Here is an 18,813-nt window from a genome sequence, read left to right as displayed (position 1 = left end):
GTCCTCCTCTAATGAGCAGGATTCAGAGACACCACGGAGAGAGAGAGAGAGGCAGCCCCGCACGACGAGGGCCGGGGGAAATAAGGATGACGACCAAAAAAAAGGCAGAGCGCGATAAGTGAAAATCACCGGAGCCGAGCCCCCCGAGAAGAAGCCCAAAAAAGGGGACCGCGGACCTTTCCTCCATCCGCCAAACGGGAGCCAGGACCCCAGCGTTAGACTACGAACGGACCTGGGGAAGAGACAGCACAGAGAGAGAGAGAGAGAGAGAGAGAGACAGCGAGAGAGAACAGGAGAAGCGGAGAAAAAAAAAAAAAACCTCAGATCAGGTCGGTTGTTTATCGTCGAGGTGCGTGCAGGAGCGCGATCGGAAGCGTCCGAAAGAGACAGTGTGTGTGTGTGTGCGCGGGTGTGCGTGTGTGTGTGTGTGTGTCTGCCGTGGAGAAGGGGAGAGACTGCATTGCCGTCTCCATCGCGAGCCGTAGAGAGAAGCCTAGCAGATCCTCTCTCTCCCTCTCTCCGTCCCTCTCCGTCCCTCTCTCTCTCTCTTTTTTTCCGCTCCGCCGTTCCTGGCGCTGGGACGGGGAGGCAGAGCGCCTGATCTCGGGCCGAGAGAGAGAGCGGAAAGGGGGAAGAACGGATCGCCATCGCCATGGTTCCCTGCCACGCCTGGAGACGGCTGCGTAGGATTCCGGGTTTCTAGGCGGAGACCGACCCCCCAGCCAGCCTCGGGGGGGGGAAGACCCACGGGGAGCGCCAGGAGGGAGCGGCAGGGCCGTCCGACCGGCTCTGTGGAGATTGCGCCTGGAGGCGGGGGGGGCGGGGTGACAGGGGAGAGGAAGGGGGGGGGGGACTCGCCGCGTCGGCGAGGAAAGGGGAGGGGTGTACCCCGAACTCTGTGCTCGAGCGTCAGCGGGGAGACGCATGGCCGCCGGGCCCCTGGTCCCGTATCCCAGCCGCGGGGGGAGCGGGCTGGAGTGACCCGCGCCGGGAGGATGGTCTGAGGAGGCCCGGAGGAGCACCCGCCGCACCACACACTACGCCACACAGCACCGCACCGCGCCGCACCGCGCCGCCCGGCCCGACTCTCCTCTCCGAGGACCGGAGGCGTGGGGCCTCCTCTCCTCCGCTCCGGTTTCATCGTCCGTCCGAGAAGGGGGGGGGAACCGGCTCCTACGCCCCCCCGAGTTTCGGGTCCGCTTTCTTCATCCCTTTCCTCCTTCCTTTGGTCACTTTTTAACCCTTTTGCTCTTTTTTTCTTTTTGAGGTTCGGGGGATTTGCCAAAACCTGTTTCATGCATGTCCAGTGGGGGCAGGTTCGACTTTGATGATGGGGGGTCATACTGTGGAGGGTGGGAGGAGGGGAAGGCCCACGGCCACGGCATCTGCACGGGCCCCAAGGGCCAGGGCGAGTACTCGGGGTCCTGGAGCCACGGGTTCGAGGTGCTGGGCGTGTACACCTGGCCCAGCGGGAACACCTACCAGGGCACGTGGGCCCAGGGCAAGAGGCACGGCATCGGCGTGGAGAACAAGGGGAAGTGGGTGTACAAGGGCGAGTGGACGCACGGATTTAAGGGGCGCTACGGCCTGCGGGAGAGCACCGGCAGCAGCGCCAAGTACGAGGGCACCTGGAGCACCGGCCTGCAGGACGGATACGGCACCGAGACCTACTCCGACGGAGGTAAGGGCCGCGCGGGGCGCCCCGGGGGGGGAGGGGGGTACGACGGTGGGGTAACCGGCCCAGCGACAGACAGGTAGTTGTACAGTGACAGATGGGTGGAAGGGGGGGGGGGGGGTAAAAGGGGCATTTCTCTGGGCTGGATGGTGAGGGTCTCCTCAGGTCACTCCTCTTCGCTGCCACATGGGCTTCTCTCCTTCTCTTCTTTTTCATCACTTCCTCCACCACCCGCTCACTCCCCCTTCTCTCTCTCTATCTCTCACCCTCTCCTTCTTCCTCTCTGCCTCTGTATTTACATCCCTCGCTCTCTTCCTCTCAGTCTCGCCCTCTTCCTCTTGGGCCCTCTGGCTTCCTCCCTCGCTCTCTCTCTCTCTCTCTCTCGCTCTGTGGGTTCGGCGAGCGGGTTCTTCCTCTCGCTGCGGAGAGAGAGAGAGATAAATTTGGGCCCCAAATTGAGGGCATCCAGATTCCTGCAGCCTGAGAGACAGCGATTCCAGGTCAACCCGCAGCATCTGAAACCCAAACCCAAACCGGAACCGGAACCGGAACCGTTAGCGCCCGCCCGGTGCAGACCTGGGGCCGGAACCCGGGCCGGGACAGACAGAGGGACGTAAAGGGACGGACGGACGGACTCCGGACTCCGTCCCGTTCCCCCTCAGACGCGCGCGGCGAGGTTTCGGACCCTCGCGCCGGCAGGAAGCCGGACGCACCGGGGAGCCGCGCGGCCACGAGGCAGGATGGAGAGGAGGGGGTGGGGGAGGGGGTGGCGGTAATGAGAGGAGGGGGTTGTGGAAGGTACTAGCGCTCCACAGCCGCACGGCTAACCTGCGCTCAGGAACAGGACCCGGGTCCTCTCTCAGCGAGCCCCACGCGCGCTGCTGGAAGCCTGACCGCGTTTGTTTCCGCCGGGCCGTCGGCCTCCACGTTGCTCTCTCCAGCACCCCGGGGTCCGGGCCCACTGAGGCACCATGGGAGTGATATCACTCAGGAGGGGGAGGGGAGGAGGTGGGAAGAAAGGAGGGAGGGAGAGGGGGCCAAGTCAGGCCTGGGTCTGTGCTAGAGCCTGTAGCAGGGGGTCTCCAGAGATGAGAAAGAGAAAGGGAGAGAGGGAGAGAGAGAGAAAAGATGAAGAGAGAGAGATACCTTTCCTCACTGTGAAAGCATTAAGACCTCCCCTCCTTCCACAAATAATGTGCATGCGCAGACCACTCAGTGACAGGACATAATTCTATTACTTTCATAGTGTGTGTGTGTGTGTGAGCGTGTGTGTGTGTGTACAGGACAGGCCATGTGTGTCCAGTGTGAACCATCTGTGTGAACTCCAGCACTTGGTTACACAAGACTACGCAGTAAGACGATGAGTTAATATAGCACAAACATTGTTTACATGAGTCCAACACACATCAAATTTTATCATTTACAGCTTAAAATCCCATACAATTCCTTTCTCTGATATGAAAACATTGCGAAAGAGTGGGTGTGTGCGTGTGTGTGTGTGCGTGTGCGTGTGCGTGTTTGTGTGTTTGTGTGCGTGTGTGTGTGCGTGTGTGTGCGTGTGTGTGTGTGTGTGTGTGTGTGCGTGTGCGTGTTTGTGTGTGTGTGTGCGTGTGTGTGTGCGTGCGTGTGCGTGTTTGTGTGTGTGTGTGTGCGTGTGTGCGCGTGTGCGTGTTTGTGTGTGTGTGTGCGTGTGTGTGTGTGCGTGTGCGTGTTTGAGTGTGTGTGTGTGTGCATGTGCGTGTGCGTGTGTGTGTGTGTGTGTGTGTGCATGTGCGTGTGCGTGTGTGTGTGTGTGTGTGTGTGCATGTGCGTGTGCGTGTGTGTGTGCGTGTGCGTGTGCGTGTGCGTGTGGGTGGGAGGAGGGTCCGCTCAGGGAGTTTCACGGTAGCGCACATACACACAGAACGGCTCGGGCCAGTCAGTACGCCTGTTTGATGTAACACTGCAGTGTGTTAGTCAACCATCTCCGGTAGGCCATTGATTGGTGGCTCATTGATCAGTGTGTGCTACATCACTAGCACACAGAGGACAGAGATGCTTGATCAGTGTGTGCTACATCACGCCCACACAGGACAGAGATGCTTGATCAGTGTGTGCTACATCACTACCACACAGGACAGAGATGCTTGATCAGTGTGTGCTACATCACGCCCACACAGGGGACAGAGATGCTTGATCAGTGTGTGCTACATCACGCCCACACAGGGGACAGAGATGCTAGATCAGTGTGTGCTACATCACGCCCACATAGAACAGAGATGCTTGATCAGTGTGTGCTACATCACGCCCACACAGGGGACAGAGATGCTTGATCAGTGTGTGCTACATCACGCCCACACAGGGGACAGAGATGCTAGATCAGTGTGTGCTACATCACGCCCACACAGGACAGAGATGCTTGATCAGTGTGTGCTACATCACGCCCACACAGAGGACAGAGATGCTTGATCAGTGTGTGCTACATCACTAGCACACAGGACAGAAATGCTTGATCAGTGTGCTACATCACGCCCACACAGGACAGAGATGCTTGATCAGTGTGCTACATCACTAGCACACAGGGGACAGATATGCTAGATCAGTGTGCTACATCACACCCACACAGGGCACAGAGATGCTAGATCAGTGTGCTACATCACACCCACACAGGGCACAGAGATGCTTGATCAGTGTGCTACATCACGCCCACACAGGGCACAGAGATGCTTGATCAGTGTGTGCTACATCACACCCACACAGGACAGAGATGCTTGATCAGTGTGCTACATCACTAGCACACAGGGGACAGATATGCTAGATCAGTGTGCTACATCACACCCACACAGGGCACAGAGATGCTAGATCAGTGTGCTACATCACACCCACACAGGGCACAGAGATGCTTGATCAGTGTGTGCTACATCACGCCCACACAGGGCACAGAGATGCTTGATCAGTGTGTGCTACATCACGCCCACACAGGACAGAGATGCTTGATCAGTGTGTGCTACATCACTAGCACACAGAGGACAGAGATGCTTGATCAGTGTGTGCTACATCACGCCCACACAGGACAGAGATGCTTGATCAGTGTGTGCTACATCACTAGCACACAGAGGACAGAGATGCTTGATCAGTGTGTGCTACATCACTAGCACACAGAGGACAGAGATGCTTGATCAGTGTGTGCTACATCACGCCCACACAGGACAGAGATGCTTGATCAGTGTGTGCTACATCACTAGCACATAGGGGACAGAGATGCTTGATCAGTGTGTGCTACATCACTAGCACATAGGGGACAGAGATGCTTGATCAGTGTGTGCTACATCACGCCCACACAGGACAGAGATGCTTGATCAGTGTGTGCTACATCACTAGCACACAGGGGACAGAGATGCTTGATCAGTGTGTGCTACATCACGCCCACACAGGACAGAGATGCTTGATCAGTGTGTGCTACATCACTAGCACATAGGGGACAGAGATGCTTGATCAGTGTGTGCTACATCACACCCGCACAGGGGACAGAGATGCTTGATCAGTGTGTGCTACATCACGCCCACACAGGACAGAGATGCTGGCATCCACGTCTGCTCCTGCGCCCCGCGTTTGTTCCGGCGCTGTCGTTTGGCACGCACTCGCTCCCTGCCGAACCCGCCGCCTCCTGACACTGCCGACGAAGGCTCGGAGCACGGATCGCTCCGCCAACACCGCGCACGCCCACTCGCCCGTTAGCCTACCGGACTCTGAGTGGGAAACACTGAAGTATCTCTACATTTACATCATCCTCCCTCCAACTCGTTCCCCTCGCTCTCTCTCTCTCTCTCTCTCTCTCGTTTCACTGCATTAGAGCAGGGGAGCCTCGGCGCAGAAAGTTGCTGTGGAAACAAGCACACGCACATGCAGCGGGTCAGCGTGTCACAGGGGACTCAGCGCGCGGCGCTCTGATTGGCTGGCGGCTGACACAGCTAATGGTGTTTACTTACTTGAGCGTTAATCTGGGCTGTGTAATCACGACCGTAGCAAAGACACACAGAGAGAGAACGAAGATAGTTCAATGAACAGGTTAGACAGATAGAGAAAAGAGGAGGAAGACAGATGAAGGAAAGACAAAAAGAGATAGATAGGGAAACAGAGAGAAGAATGCATGAGCGGCATGTACACTGGTTAAAAACAGAATCCAAACCCCGTACAGTTCACTGTGCTATTGAACCATGCATAGTGTGGTGTGGGTTGAAAGCTGTCTGTTGCTAGGTGACCACCAGGACTCAGGTGTCCCTGTAGGGAGCATGAACCTGTCAATTAGCCGCAGACTCAGGTATGGATCCCTCCGCCGACAGCTTCTAGACACTGTCTGGACACATGACACAGTGGCCTCAGTCTGCGCCCCCTTCTCTCTCTCCCTCCAAGGGAGGTGACCCCAATGACCGGAACACAATTACACCCCCTTACTGGCTGCAGAGTGGAGCCGTGGTTGGAGAAGCAGTGTGGAGCAGTGGCCAGAGCAACTATGTGGAACAGTGGTCAGAGCAGCAGTGTGGAGCAGCGGTCAGAGCAGCAGTGTGGAGCAGTGGTCAGAGCAGCAGTGTGGAGCAGCGGTCAGAGCAGCAGTGTGGAGCAGTGGTCAGAGCAGCGGTGTGGAGCTGTGGCCAGAGCAACAGTGTGGAGCAGTGGCCAGAGCAGCAGTGTGGAGCAGTGGGCAGGGCAGCAGTGTGAAGCTGTGGTCAGCAGTAGTGTGGAGCAGTGGTCAGATGTGAAACAGAGATCAGAATCACCCAGGCGCCATGGAGAATTTTACAACATGAACAAAAAAAGACAAATAAAATTTTATGTATCCCAAAATAGTTTGGGATATATAAAAAAAAATAACTAATATTTCTTCCATTTTTGGTGTATTTATTAATAATTGTATATTGAAATCAAGACATTGACTGCATCACGACACTCCATCTCACATCAACCAGGAAAATACTTAATACTTACAGACCCAAACATAAACCAGATAATTGTCATGTCATCTTCACAATAGTGCTTTGAGCTGTTTAAGGAATCTAGTAATTAGAACGCCAAACAGACTATTTATATTGTGTGCTTTATTTACAATGCGTCTAGCGGTTCCGAATGTCGTTGTTTGCAATAAAACCGACTTGGAGTTTAACAAAAAATACCGATGAAGGGAAAACATTGCAGAAACAGGCGTGTTTACCCTGACGAAAAAAAGACAATTCACATTGCTTAGCCGGATATCGTTCAAGCGGGAATAAGAGACATGTTCTCAGCCAAAACCGCATACTCACGAGACACTGATTTACATATTAGCTACATATAACGTTTTTCAGCAGAAGTGTCTGCCCCACGAGGACCAAATTCATAAATATTCACGAGGCAGTCATACATACGGGAAGTAACAAAAATACCGTCTTCGTCAACTGGCTGTTTAGCCTGCAGTCTCCATTTGATTTTGCTTGAAATGGACCATTCTCCATTCAAAACTAGTTTGCGTCCTTTATGTGGGAATTTCTGTTAAAGAGTATTAAATGCAAATGTAAGTGTAAATGAGCAGTGTGGTTAAAGAGGCAGTAGATAATCATAACAAGCCGGCGAAATAGCCGGAGAAATGAAAACAATCGATTATCGTGCTCCTGAAACACCTGAGGCCCACTTAGGTTGCAAAACGTGAGCGTAGCATATCCATCATGTTGGCCTATCTGTTTGTGGTCTCTGTACAGTTATTGAGTTATAGATCACTCAAGCATTCCGGAAACAATACATTATTAATGAATGAATATCTTCACTGCACATGCTCCTTATTCAGCCCTTTATGAGAAAGAATAGGTTGCAAAGATATTTTCAAAGACATACATTTTAGATGTTTCAACGATATCTCTAATCATACTGTTAACGTAGGCCACTTTGCTTCTCTGAATCTTGACTTGAATAAAAGAAGGCCATTTATATGAATGAGAGTCGGGCTGCTGCGTGGCTCATCTTGTTAAAGCACTGTTCCAATTATCTTTAACCACACGGTTAATTTCCAGAGTGTTTTTTTTATCACGAAATAAAATAGTGGTTAGCAATCAGTCAAGCTACCAAGCTAGTTTCCGTTATTTGAGAAATGTAGCCTCCCTTATGAAATAAAAACCCAAGTGAAATTTACCTTTTTATATGTGCAAATCACAATTTCACATGTGAATTTAACATTTAAACTAAATGCCATGTGTGAATTGGACCTTTCATATGCGATTGGCTTTTTTCACAAGTTTGTTTGCATGAAATCACACGAAATTCCACATTTCGCAGGTGACAGATTTTTTTCAAATGAGAACAATTTTCTGACACGAAAGCAAACTAAATGAAACAGCGTAGATTACCTTTATAAAATGGGAGGTCCCGCTCTTATTTTATATGTGGGGTTATGTTTATAGTTCACATGTGTAGGCCTACTCTGCAGATGTTGGGTTTTCACGTGTAGGGACACGTGGTTTTTAAATACGCGATTTTTAGTAACGGCTATCAAATATGATTCTGCCTCTCAAGCCTGCATATATTTCGCAGCAGAATAGGCACTACAATGTGTTCCAAGATTCTTACTCTCAAAACGCATATGGAGAAGGGTTGAGTGTACCTTTGATTGAATAGCCAATAGCCATTACGATTAAATCCTGCCTGTTTATAATGGAACAGTCCAAAGTGCATGGTCAGCGGTAAGAACAGACGAACTAATGAACGGACCAGCCACGGGCGCAGATACCTTTACTCCAGATTACGAGGTTAAGTAGCGACGCGTTTGCTGTTATCGGTTTCACGTAGCTGGTTTCGGTGCTGTTGTTGTGCATTACGTAAAATTTAAATACACATATCTATTATTGTTCACACCACGATTCCAAGGCTTTTCTCTGACAGGTCTTATCGAGCGAAGTCACTCCACCATTTTGACTGTGCCTAACTACATTTCAGAATTTAATTTCACTTTGGAGCACGGAATGTATAGGCCATGTAGCCTACATAGGTCAGCTAAATTATCCCACTGATAGGAGTCTGTTTCTTAAGTCATAAAATAAGGATACATTCATTTGGTAAGACCTAATCTGCTCTCGCCTTCCATTAAACACCTTGGATACGGGTCTCTAGTAGGCAAAACACTGTCCAAGGTATCTAGAAAGACCTGGTGACCGTGAACTCATTTTCAGAACTTCTACTTTAATTCTGGATGTAGACGGTTTTGCACTACGAAATGATACTGAGCCTGCTACGCCGCCAGAAAGCAGTTCGGGGTGGTATACTTGTATCCCATGCATATCACGACAATAGGGGGAATAACAGGCGCGATTTCGTCCCTCCAGTAGCTACACACACGCGCGCGCACACAATTACTCCACAGTGCAAGTGCTGACTTAGTGAAAAATGAGATATATTAATAATTCATGCAGAAGCCCATCCAAATACACTTTTTGGTTGCTGAGCTGGAGTCGAAATCTGCACCTATGAATTCAACTCGCTGTAGCGCACGAGCCTGCACCGGTAACAAGAGCGGCATATATTACCGGAAATATTACTGATACTGAAATGTTGCTGTATAAAATAAATCATAGTACACAGTAAAATGAGTGTTAAATCACTATGACTGGGTGCATTTTACACTGACATAGCACATCTGATCACTCTCGAATTCAAATCGTATGTTAAGAGTTAGATTAAAACAACAAAGCATTTTACCGTGTAACTTAATTAGAGAAGCGAAATAAATACATTTATAACACACATCTTTAGTAACATCTCTGAAATAAAGCTGGAATAAATAAAAGATTATAAATAGTGTCCCACAGAAGCCGTGTAATTAAATTCGACTCCAGCCACCCTGCCATTTCTTTGATCTATTTACATTAGCAACAAACGCATTTTGCACAATACCCCACCGACCTCCCAGGTATTTGGGGGAAGGGAAGAATTATTACAATGTTAAGATTTCTAGTGCGTAAGAATTCCGTATTTAGTGTATCGGTAGACTACACCACCTTGACTCGTTTGTAGAATTAGTCTGCTGTCTTTCTTTAAGGGTAACGGGGTCTCCGTTATGAAGTCTGTTCTGTAAAGTAGCCTTCCCAACCAGCAAGATTTCATTTTCAAAATTAAGTTGCAAACTAAGTAAACTGAAGTACTCAACTCTGAACGTGAACGTGCTATTCTGTTTGCAAAGCGTGCTCTGAGTGCCTAAAGACTAGACTACGCCTTTTCTCCAAATGTCTTCTCGATTCTTTTGTGTGATCGGCGTCCCTCCCTGGGTTAATTCTGTCTGCCATCTTGGGCATGAAAAATGTGTTCATTCTAGCCTAATCGGTTGTGTATGAGCGCGTAACACCACTGGCGTGACAGCTGAATGGTGTTCAATGGAGTGAGCGCGCTGCAGGCACTGCCACTCTAATGTCACGTTGCGTCAATGGCAGAATCAAACGAAGCCATGCAGCCACGCGACGGATGTGCGCCCTTCGACAAACAATGGCTTTCCCTCCATTGACAAAATCAGAGTGGCGCTGCTAGCGATGTGTTTGCGTCTCTGGTCGTTTTAGTTCAATGCTACGTTTATCTGCGCAGAGAATTTGACAGGCCTCCTGGCGCCACTCTCGGAGAATTCGTTTTGACAGCGGAGGGGGGGAGGGGTGACTGAAGGTATGACTCCAATACAGGAATACGTAGACAGAGAAACATTGCATGGCCGTTGAGTTAATGCGATGGTACAGATGCCGTGTTTATTCTCTAAACCAATACATTATTTACAGTGATTGAGTTACGAAGAAAACATATTCGAGATCCACCAAGAGATGGAAACATATTAAAACGTGGAAGGCGACAGAAGCTTCGAAACATCGACCGGGAAGCATATGTGATATTCACGGTTTACGGTGGTTCACTTTTCCCCGCTGAAGGGAAATGGAGTAGTCTAATCAGCTGTTCACTGATTAGCGGAATAGACACGAGTCTTTTGAGAGACGCTTACCCTGCACGAATACTTTCGCCAGGATCAGACTGGCCAACACACTGGTCGATTACACGACTCTGCAATATGATAAAAATAAAAAAAACAGTAGCGTACTCGACTTTGTGATTATCAACAACATTAATCAATGTACGTCGAAAGTTCTGCACGTTTGAAGGAAACTGCAAATAAGCATTTTACCCCTCCGACGAGCGTTTCAATTTCAGGACCGTGGACAGTTCTGTCGCCCACGCGGCGGCCTGACAGGAATGACGGGTTTGCACGTCTTCCTCCTCACAACTGCCACGCGACAGCAGCATGAGCACCACCGGAGCACGTGGGAGCCGTTATAATCATAATGACATTACCATTAGGGGGAAATTGGGACAAAGGAATTAACTAGAATGCTGTGCAGCCGGAACGGATATTACGCGAATAACTCCACAGTAATTATCCATTTAACCTCAGGGGTGGTTGCGGTGGGGGTGGGACAGGACTTTGGTGAGGTCAGGCAGCAGGGTGCTTTGGGAATGTGGTGTCTGTGTAGCACAGATAATTTTTAAAAAGACAGAGGCGCTGGACTATGTGTGTGGGTGTGCTCCCCTTCAGTGTCGGGGGAGGGGGGTGGGGGCAGAACTGGCGCCAGCGGAGAGAGAGAATTGAGCTGATTGAATTGAGTTGAGAGAAAGCCAGAGACAAAGGAGACTGGGCATACAGAGAGGCGGAGGGAGAGAGATGGAGAAAGAAGCGACCGTTAGAGGAGCAAATGAAGTGAGTTCTGCCATCGGCTCTTTCTTGTCCTCAGTTTGAGCATTAGGCCCCATCCCCGTCCAGCTTTTCCCATCTCTGCACATGTGAGGGGTCACTCCAGGTCAATCCAGCCAAATTAGCCGAGTCCAGAGAGCCGGCATACGTGTGTGCTTGGGGGAGGGTTACTGGCGTGCGTGTGTGTGTGTGCGTGCGCACGCACACACACACATCTCACAGGGGTACAGAAAACGGCTCAAGTGCCTCTCCAGTTTTTTTTCAGGCAAACAGCAGGTGGGGGGAGGAGAACGTAATTGCCGGGAGCCAATCAACCCTGAACAGCCAGGGTGACGGACTGCGGTGCTCTGTGCTGTAGGTTTTTGTTTATGTAGGTCCGGCTTTGATGAGGTTAACCTGAGGGTAGCGCTGGGAGGTTTACTCTAGAGCTTAATCAGCGCAATTATGTTAAGAACCAGCTCCTGCGCTCGTAGTACACACAGACAGAGAGGGATTACCTGATGGAGCTATTATGACAGTGGAGCTCCAGGAAGAGGATAATGTCTTTGCCATTTAAGCAGCTGAGGAAATGACATCATGTCTCACTTCCTTCCTGGAGCCTCCTGGAGTATCAGGAAAAGCAGACAGGACGCTGGTTAACACACACACACACACGCGCGCGCGCGTGCACACACATACACACATTGAAACTAACACACATACATACATTTGCACCCACATGCCCTCTGACACATATACACACACATGTATATATTTTACACCAACGTGCAGCACAGGTGAAACGCCACCTCTCCCTCTGGTGGACATGCAGTGATATAATTTCCCTCCTCCGTGTGGGGATATTCCCCCCTAATCCCTGCAGATTAGGAGTGAGTTTTACCTCAGTGTGGGGATATTCCCCCCTAATCCCTGCAGATTAGGAGTGAGTTTTACCTCAGTGTGGGAATATTCCCCCCTAATCCCTGCAGATTAGGAGTGAGTTTTACCTCAGTGTGGGAATATCCTCGCCTAATCCCTGCAGATTAGGAGTGAGTTTTACCTCAGTGTGGGAATATTCCCCCCTAATCCCTGCAGATTAGGAGTGAGTCTTACCTCAGTGTGGGAATATCCTCGCCTAATCCCTGCAGATTAGGAGTGAGTTTTACCTCACTTGGAGCCGGCTGCCGTGTGAAACGTCGCTGCTGGATGAGTGACAGTCGGAGAATGGAGCCAGCGGTCCATGACACAGCAGGAGCTGTCAGCGTTTCGGGGAGAAGGCGGGGTTGGTGTTTTCCTTGTCACCGGCGGCAACAGAATCGGGGACGAGAATGTGAGACAGGGTCCCCACCAGCATGAGCCACACACTGCTGTACGGAAGGATCTGTTTCACACACACAAATGCATAAACTTGCATGCAAATGCTAGCATACTGCCATATATTCTTATATACACACTCATTCTCATACACACACACACACACATATACATACAGTGCGGATATAGTCACACAGACGCAGACACACATGAATACACACACAGTACAGACACACATGCGCGAGCAGGACAGGAAATGTTCGTCAGCACGTGTTGGCAGCAGCAGTGTGTGTGTGTGTGTGTGTGTGTGTGTTGGGGGGTGGGGGTAATTGCATAGGCCTGTTCTGCTTTTGCTTTATCGATCATCTCAACCCCCCCAAGCATTACTCTGTCATACAGCTTGGAGAGATCAATGGATCCACATAGGGCAGGGTATGTGGGTGTGTGGGTGTGTGTGAGAAAGAGAGCATGAATTTTTACATCAGTGTGTATATGTGGCATGTGTGCACATGCTAATGCATGTGGCTGAACGCGAGTTGGCTTGTTTGTCTTTGCGTGTGAAATTTTGTGAAATGTGAGTGTGAATGTGCGTGCGTGAGCGTATGAGTGAGTGTGTATGGTAAGCGGTCTACAGGCCAGAAGGCCAGTGCTGGCAGAGATGTGTAGACAGTGTAAGAGAGGTGGGACAGGGCGGAGAACGAAAGAGGAGGACAAACAGGAGCAAACAGAAAGGACGGCTGTATTAGAGAAGGACAGACTGTGAGTTCGGCCTGCACATCAGCACCCTGGAGAGGTCCTGCTTGTGTGTGAGAGAGAGAGAGTGAGAGAGAGAGAGAGAGAGAGAGAGAGGCAGAGAGAGTGAGAGAGAGAGAGAGAGAGAGGCAGAGAGGACAGAGTCCTTTTGTTAATGCAGAAGCAAGGCTGTTCTTTTTGATGAAAATCTCAAGCATCAATCTCTTTGAAAGGGACACTTAAGCCCAAGTGTGAACAGCTTCCTTTTACATCACTGTTACACAACACACTCCCACAGTGGCCTTATTAATGTGCTGTGTGGCAGTCTCGCATGACCCCCTATAAGTAACATGATTATTTTACAAATAATTACACGTGTAAAATATTCCACATTGATTTTGAGATATTTCATGTATTACAGATATTATGTTCCAGGTCAAGGTCTAACTCATTGTGCAATATATTTAGGCAGCTGGGTTCTAAATGCCTTCTTTCTAATTAAGGTATATGTTGCTAAGGGTTCCAGGTTTGCAATGTTCTCCTCTGGGATTTGAGCCCACGTCCATATGGCGCGCGGGCCTGAACTGTTACGGTACCCACGGGGGAGCCATTTTGTTTCCGCGGCTCTGGTGAAATCCGTAATAGATCATTTGGGCGTCTCTCGTTTTTTTTTTGTTGTTTGTTTACTCTCGCCAAAAACACACGCGGTGTTAAAAATAAATAAATAAATAAATAAATAAATAAAAAAGGCTGCGGATATTACAACAGGCAAAACTACGGGCCTCGTAGGTTGCCACGGGTTACGGCTGTCTTCTGGAAAATGAATTAAATGACGAAAATAATTTGTGTGGCGTGGAGCGAGCCGCCGTTACCCGCTGTTCCTGTTCTGTCACTGAGGAATTCGCACCTTCAGCTTCTCTGTTAGAGAGTCAGAGACACTAGACAGCTCCTCTCACACTACACAGAGATTTCCCCCCTCTCTCTCTCACTTGCGCTCTCCCTCTCTCTCTGTCTCTCTCTCTCTGTCTCAAAATACACATACATATCAAACCCTTAATATCACATTTCCCTTTAGGCTGAAATTTATATTTTAAGGAAAAGGAGCAAAAAATATATACTTTAGCCATTTTTTTCTAGCTTGTGTTTTTTTACATGCCAGGAAACATAAATCCGTAGTTTCGACAACTGAAATAAAAACAAGACAATCAACCTTGAGTTAGGTCTGAACTTGGTAAGAGAGCTTTTAATCATTATCCACCTTGGCGTTGGAACATGTTACATGGACAGAAAAAATTGGACCTCTTAATACATTTTGTTAAGTTCAAAGGTGTCATTTTAGAATAATACCTGAAGAGTGTACCCATACCTGCTATAGCGGTATATTTGGGCTCATCGTCCTGCTGCAGGATGAAGCTCGTCCAGAGTTCTGAGGCATTATGGCTGGTTCTGAGCAGATAGAATGCTTCTGTACGCTTCAGAATCCATCCTGCTGCTGTGCTCAGCAGTCACATGATCAATGAAGACAACTGAGCCAGTTCCAGTGGCGGCCATATATGACCAAGCCATACCGCTACCTCCACCAGGTTTCACTGATGAGGGGCAGTGGTTTGAATCATCAGTAGTTCCTTTCTTTCTCCACTCTTTTTCTCTTTCCATAACTTTGGTATGGGTCAATGCTCATCTTGTTTGTTCCAGAACATGTGTTTTTAACGTACAGTACCTTTTAGCAAACTCTAAACTAGCTGTTCTTTAGGATTACCAGTGGTTTGCATCTTGTGGTGAACCTTCTGAGGTCATGCTGGTGTACTCTTCTCTTTATAGTAGTCTTTGACACATCTATGCCTACATCCGGGAGAGTGTTCTTCATCTTATTGACAGTTGAAAAGGGGTTTTTCTTCACAGTTGGAAGCATTCTTTGGTTAACCACTAACAGTCTTCTGTGGTCTACCAGGTTGTTTGCTATTGCTGAGCTCACCAGTGCATTCTTGCTTTTTAATGCATCAAACTGTTGATTTTGACACACACCCAGTCAGTAAAGCATAGAAAAGTATTTGAATCCAAAACAAATACGTATTTGACCCAGGTCTATATATGCATGTATGTGTGGGTAAGATGATGACATGTCTCTGGTTATGGTAATACACTTTGTTGGACGTCGCTCTGGATAAGAGCATCTGCCAAATGCCTGTAATGTAATGTAATGACTCACCACCCCTCTCTCTCTCTCTCTCGCCCTGCAGGGACGTACCAGGGCCAGTGGGTGGGCGGGATGCGGCACGGCTACGGGGTGCGGCAGAGCGTGCCGTACGGCATGGCGGCCGTCATCCGCTCGCCGCTGCGCACGTCCATAAACTCGCTGCGCTCCGAGCACAGCAACGGCACGGCGCTCCACCCGGACGGGCCGGGCGTGGCGGGCGGGGGCGGGGCCGGCGGCGGCGGGGGCGGGGGCGGCGGCGGGGGCGGGGCGGCGGGCAGCCCGGCCGTGTCGCGGGGCGGCTTCGTCCTGACGGCGCACGGCGAGTCGGAGCTGGCGCGCGGGAAGAAGAAGGGCCTCTTCCGCCGCTCCATCCTCAGCAGCCTCAAGCTGCGCAAGTCCGAGTCCAAGAGCTCGCTGGCCAGCCAGCGGAGCAAGCAGAGCTCCTTCCGCAGCGAGGCGGGCATGAGCACCGTCAGCTCCGCCGCGTCCGACGTCAACTCCACCGTCAGCCTGGGCGAGGGCGAGGCCGAGCTCTCCGTCGCCGAGGACGACCTGGACGCCACCACCACCGAGGCGTACGCCGGCGAGTGGAAGAACGACAAGCGCTCGGGCTGCGGCGTCAGCCGGCGCTCCGACGGCCTCCGCTACGAGGGCGAGTGGCTGGCCAACCGCCGCCACGGCTACGGCTGCACCACCTTCCCCGACGGCACCAAGGAGGAGGGCAAGTACAAGCAGAACGCGCTGGTGAGCGGCAAGCGCAAGAACCTCATCCCGCTGCGCGCCAGCAAGATCCGCGAGAAGGTGGACCGCGCCGTGGACGCCGCCGGGAAGGCCGCCGACATCGCCAAGCAGAAGGCCGAGATCGCCCTGTCCAGGTAAGCCCCGCCCACCCGCCGGGGTGGGGGGGAGGAGGGGCCCGGCTTTCGCTTCAATTGAGTCGGTTCAGGAAGTGAATCAAAATTCCATTCGTGAGCCGTCTTGCTCAGCGAAATAACAAACGGTGACTTCGCTAAAGAGTCCCGCTAAAATTTAATAGTTTTGCGAATTCGTTATTTCGATGTCGGAGGCGGCCTGGATCGCGGCCTGGATCGACTGAACTGAAATTGAACTGACGCCAGTCTTGCTCAGCCCCGGGCACAAACCTGCGTCAGCACACGCGTCAGCACGTGTGTGCGCATGTGTCGGCGTGTGTGTCTGTGTGTGAGTGTGTGTGTATGTGTGTGTGAGTGTGCATCCGTGTGTGTGTGTGTGCATCCGTGTGTGTGTGTGAGTGGGTGTGCAGATTGCGTACGGGCATTAATACCTGCTGACATACATTTTGATAACAGCATGCATTCTGTAGTTGCTGAATTTCTTCAGTGATTTAAGGTTGTGGCTGTCAGTGGTGGGAGTGGCTGCTCATCTGGTTTGTCCTAGTAAGGTACCAATGTCGGGTTTCGGTCCTGGTGTGTTCCTGTACTGAGTACTGGGTCATGGTGGTAGCCCTGTGGAGTATTCTGGAGAGACAGAGAGAGAAAGAGAGAGAGAGAGAGAGAGAGGGAGAGGGAGAGAGAGGGAGAGAGAGATTTCCGCATTATGCCAACACAGTGTTGGCTGCAAGCCCAAGCAAAAGCCAGATACATTGCTGAGCAGAGCAGGAGACAGACACACTTGCACGCACACACATATACTCTCTCTCTCTCTCACACACACACACACACACGCACACACATTTACTCTCTCTCTCACACACACACATTTACTCTCTCTCACACACACACACACACATACTCTCTCTCTCACACACACAAACACACACACACACATACTCTCTCTCACACACACACACTCACATTTATTCTCTCACTCACACACACACACATTCTCTCTCTCACACACACACATACACACATATTCTCTCTGTCTCTCACACACACACACCAAAATACTTGAGAAAGTGTGAAACTAACCTGTGAAACTTGAGCATGTGCATGTGTGTGTGTGTGTGTGTGTGTGTGTGAATGAGTAAGTGTGGGTTTGTGTGTATAGTGCGCATGCTTGTGAATGAGCAAGTATGGATGTGTGTGTGTGCGCATGTGGGTGTGTGTGTGTGTGTTTATAGCCTGCATGCGTATGTATGCTTTATTCGTTCCCCAGATTAAAATCCATTAAAGTCACTACACCCCATGCAGCTGGTCCCACAAGGCTTACAGCAGGGGGGGCACATGGGCCATGTCAGGGTCAGAAGGGCAGGGCCAGCGCAAGGGGGGGGGGGGTTCAGGGGGGACCCAGAGGGCCCCAGCCAGCAGCCATCTGAAATCAGCGGCTCCACAAAATGACAGGTTTATAAAGCAGGATGTGGCCACGAAGAGAGCCAGAAGGACCTGCTCTCGTTTCAACTTCCACAGCAGGGAGATGGGAATGACTCTATGTCTCTGAGAGAGAGAGAGAGAGAGAGAGAGAGAGAAATTAAAAGAGGAAAGGAGAGAGGAAGTGAGAGAGGGGGAAGGGGTGGGAGGGGGAACAGACCTTAGAACCATAAGCCTGTTAAGCTGCTGGAGGTCGTCGTTAAGAGGCCAGGAGCGTGCACACACACACACACACACACACATACACACACACTTTACAGACGCACGCACCTACTCTCCCCACACTCTACATACACACTTGTACACACATTCTCTTTCCCGCACTATGAAGAAGCAAATACACACATTACACTCACACACAATACGCACACTATGTGCATAATATTTACACAACCCACACACTACCCACACCCTTTACACAAATGTGTGAGGTTGCATATACTGGCTAATGTCCCCTAATGCTCAGAGTGCGACATGTTATAGATAAAATCAATACACCCTGAGCTAACACAATACATACTGTACTAATCACAGCAGCACTGTGTGTGTGTGTGTGTATATAAATGTGTGTTGTGTTAAATAGCTAAATAGCATTAAATGTTAAATGGCATTATGAAATCCATTGTGGTAAGCTGGGGTCAGAGGTCACTGTAGTGTCAGGGTGAGTGGTGTCCAAGTCTTTCACACAGAATTCAGTATCACAGTGTAAACCATACTGGCCTACATTGACTCACACTGACTCACAGTCATTAAGCATGACTGACACTGCCTCACACTGACTCCCAATGATACACACTGACTCACACTCATTAACTATGACTCATACTGCCTCACACTGACTCCCAAT

At 50.3% G+C, this 18,813-nt stretch overlaps 1 protein-coding gene across 1 annotated transcript in view; it reads left to right on the top strand.

The window, feature by feature from the left end:
• The window catches only part of jph3b (junctophilin 3b), a 36,543-nt gene continuing 17,730 nt past the window's right edge, over nt 1-18,813 (top strand). Inside the window, exons 1-2 of the mRNA XM_064313004.1 lie at nt 1-1,681; nt 15,662-16,493. Coding sequence (XP_064169074.1) covers nt 1,300-1,681; nt 15,662-16,493 — 1,214 coding nt within the window. The 5' untranslated portion in view covers nt 1-1,299. The remainder of the gene's footprint in view (nt 1,682-15,661; nt 16,494-18,813) is intronic.

This window comes from Anguilla rostrata, chromosome 16, assembly GCF_018555375.3.
Source record: "Anguilla rostrata isolate EN2019 chromosome 16, ASM1855537v3, whole genome shotgun sequence".
In the NCBI taxonomy this organism is placed as follows: Eukaryota; Metazoa; Chordata; class Actinopteri; order Anguilliformes; family Anguillidae; genus Anguilla; species Anguilla rostrata.
Note: the sequence above shows the minus strand (reverse complement) of the source record. Positions and strands in the feature narration are given on the sequence as shown.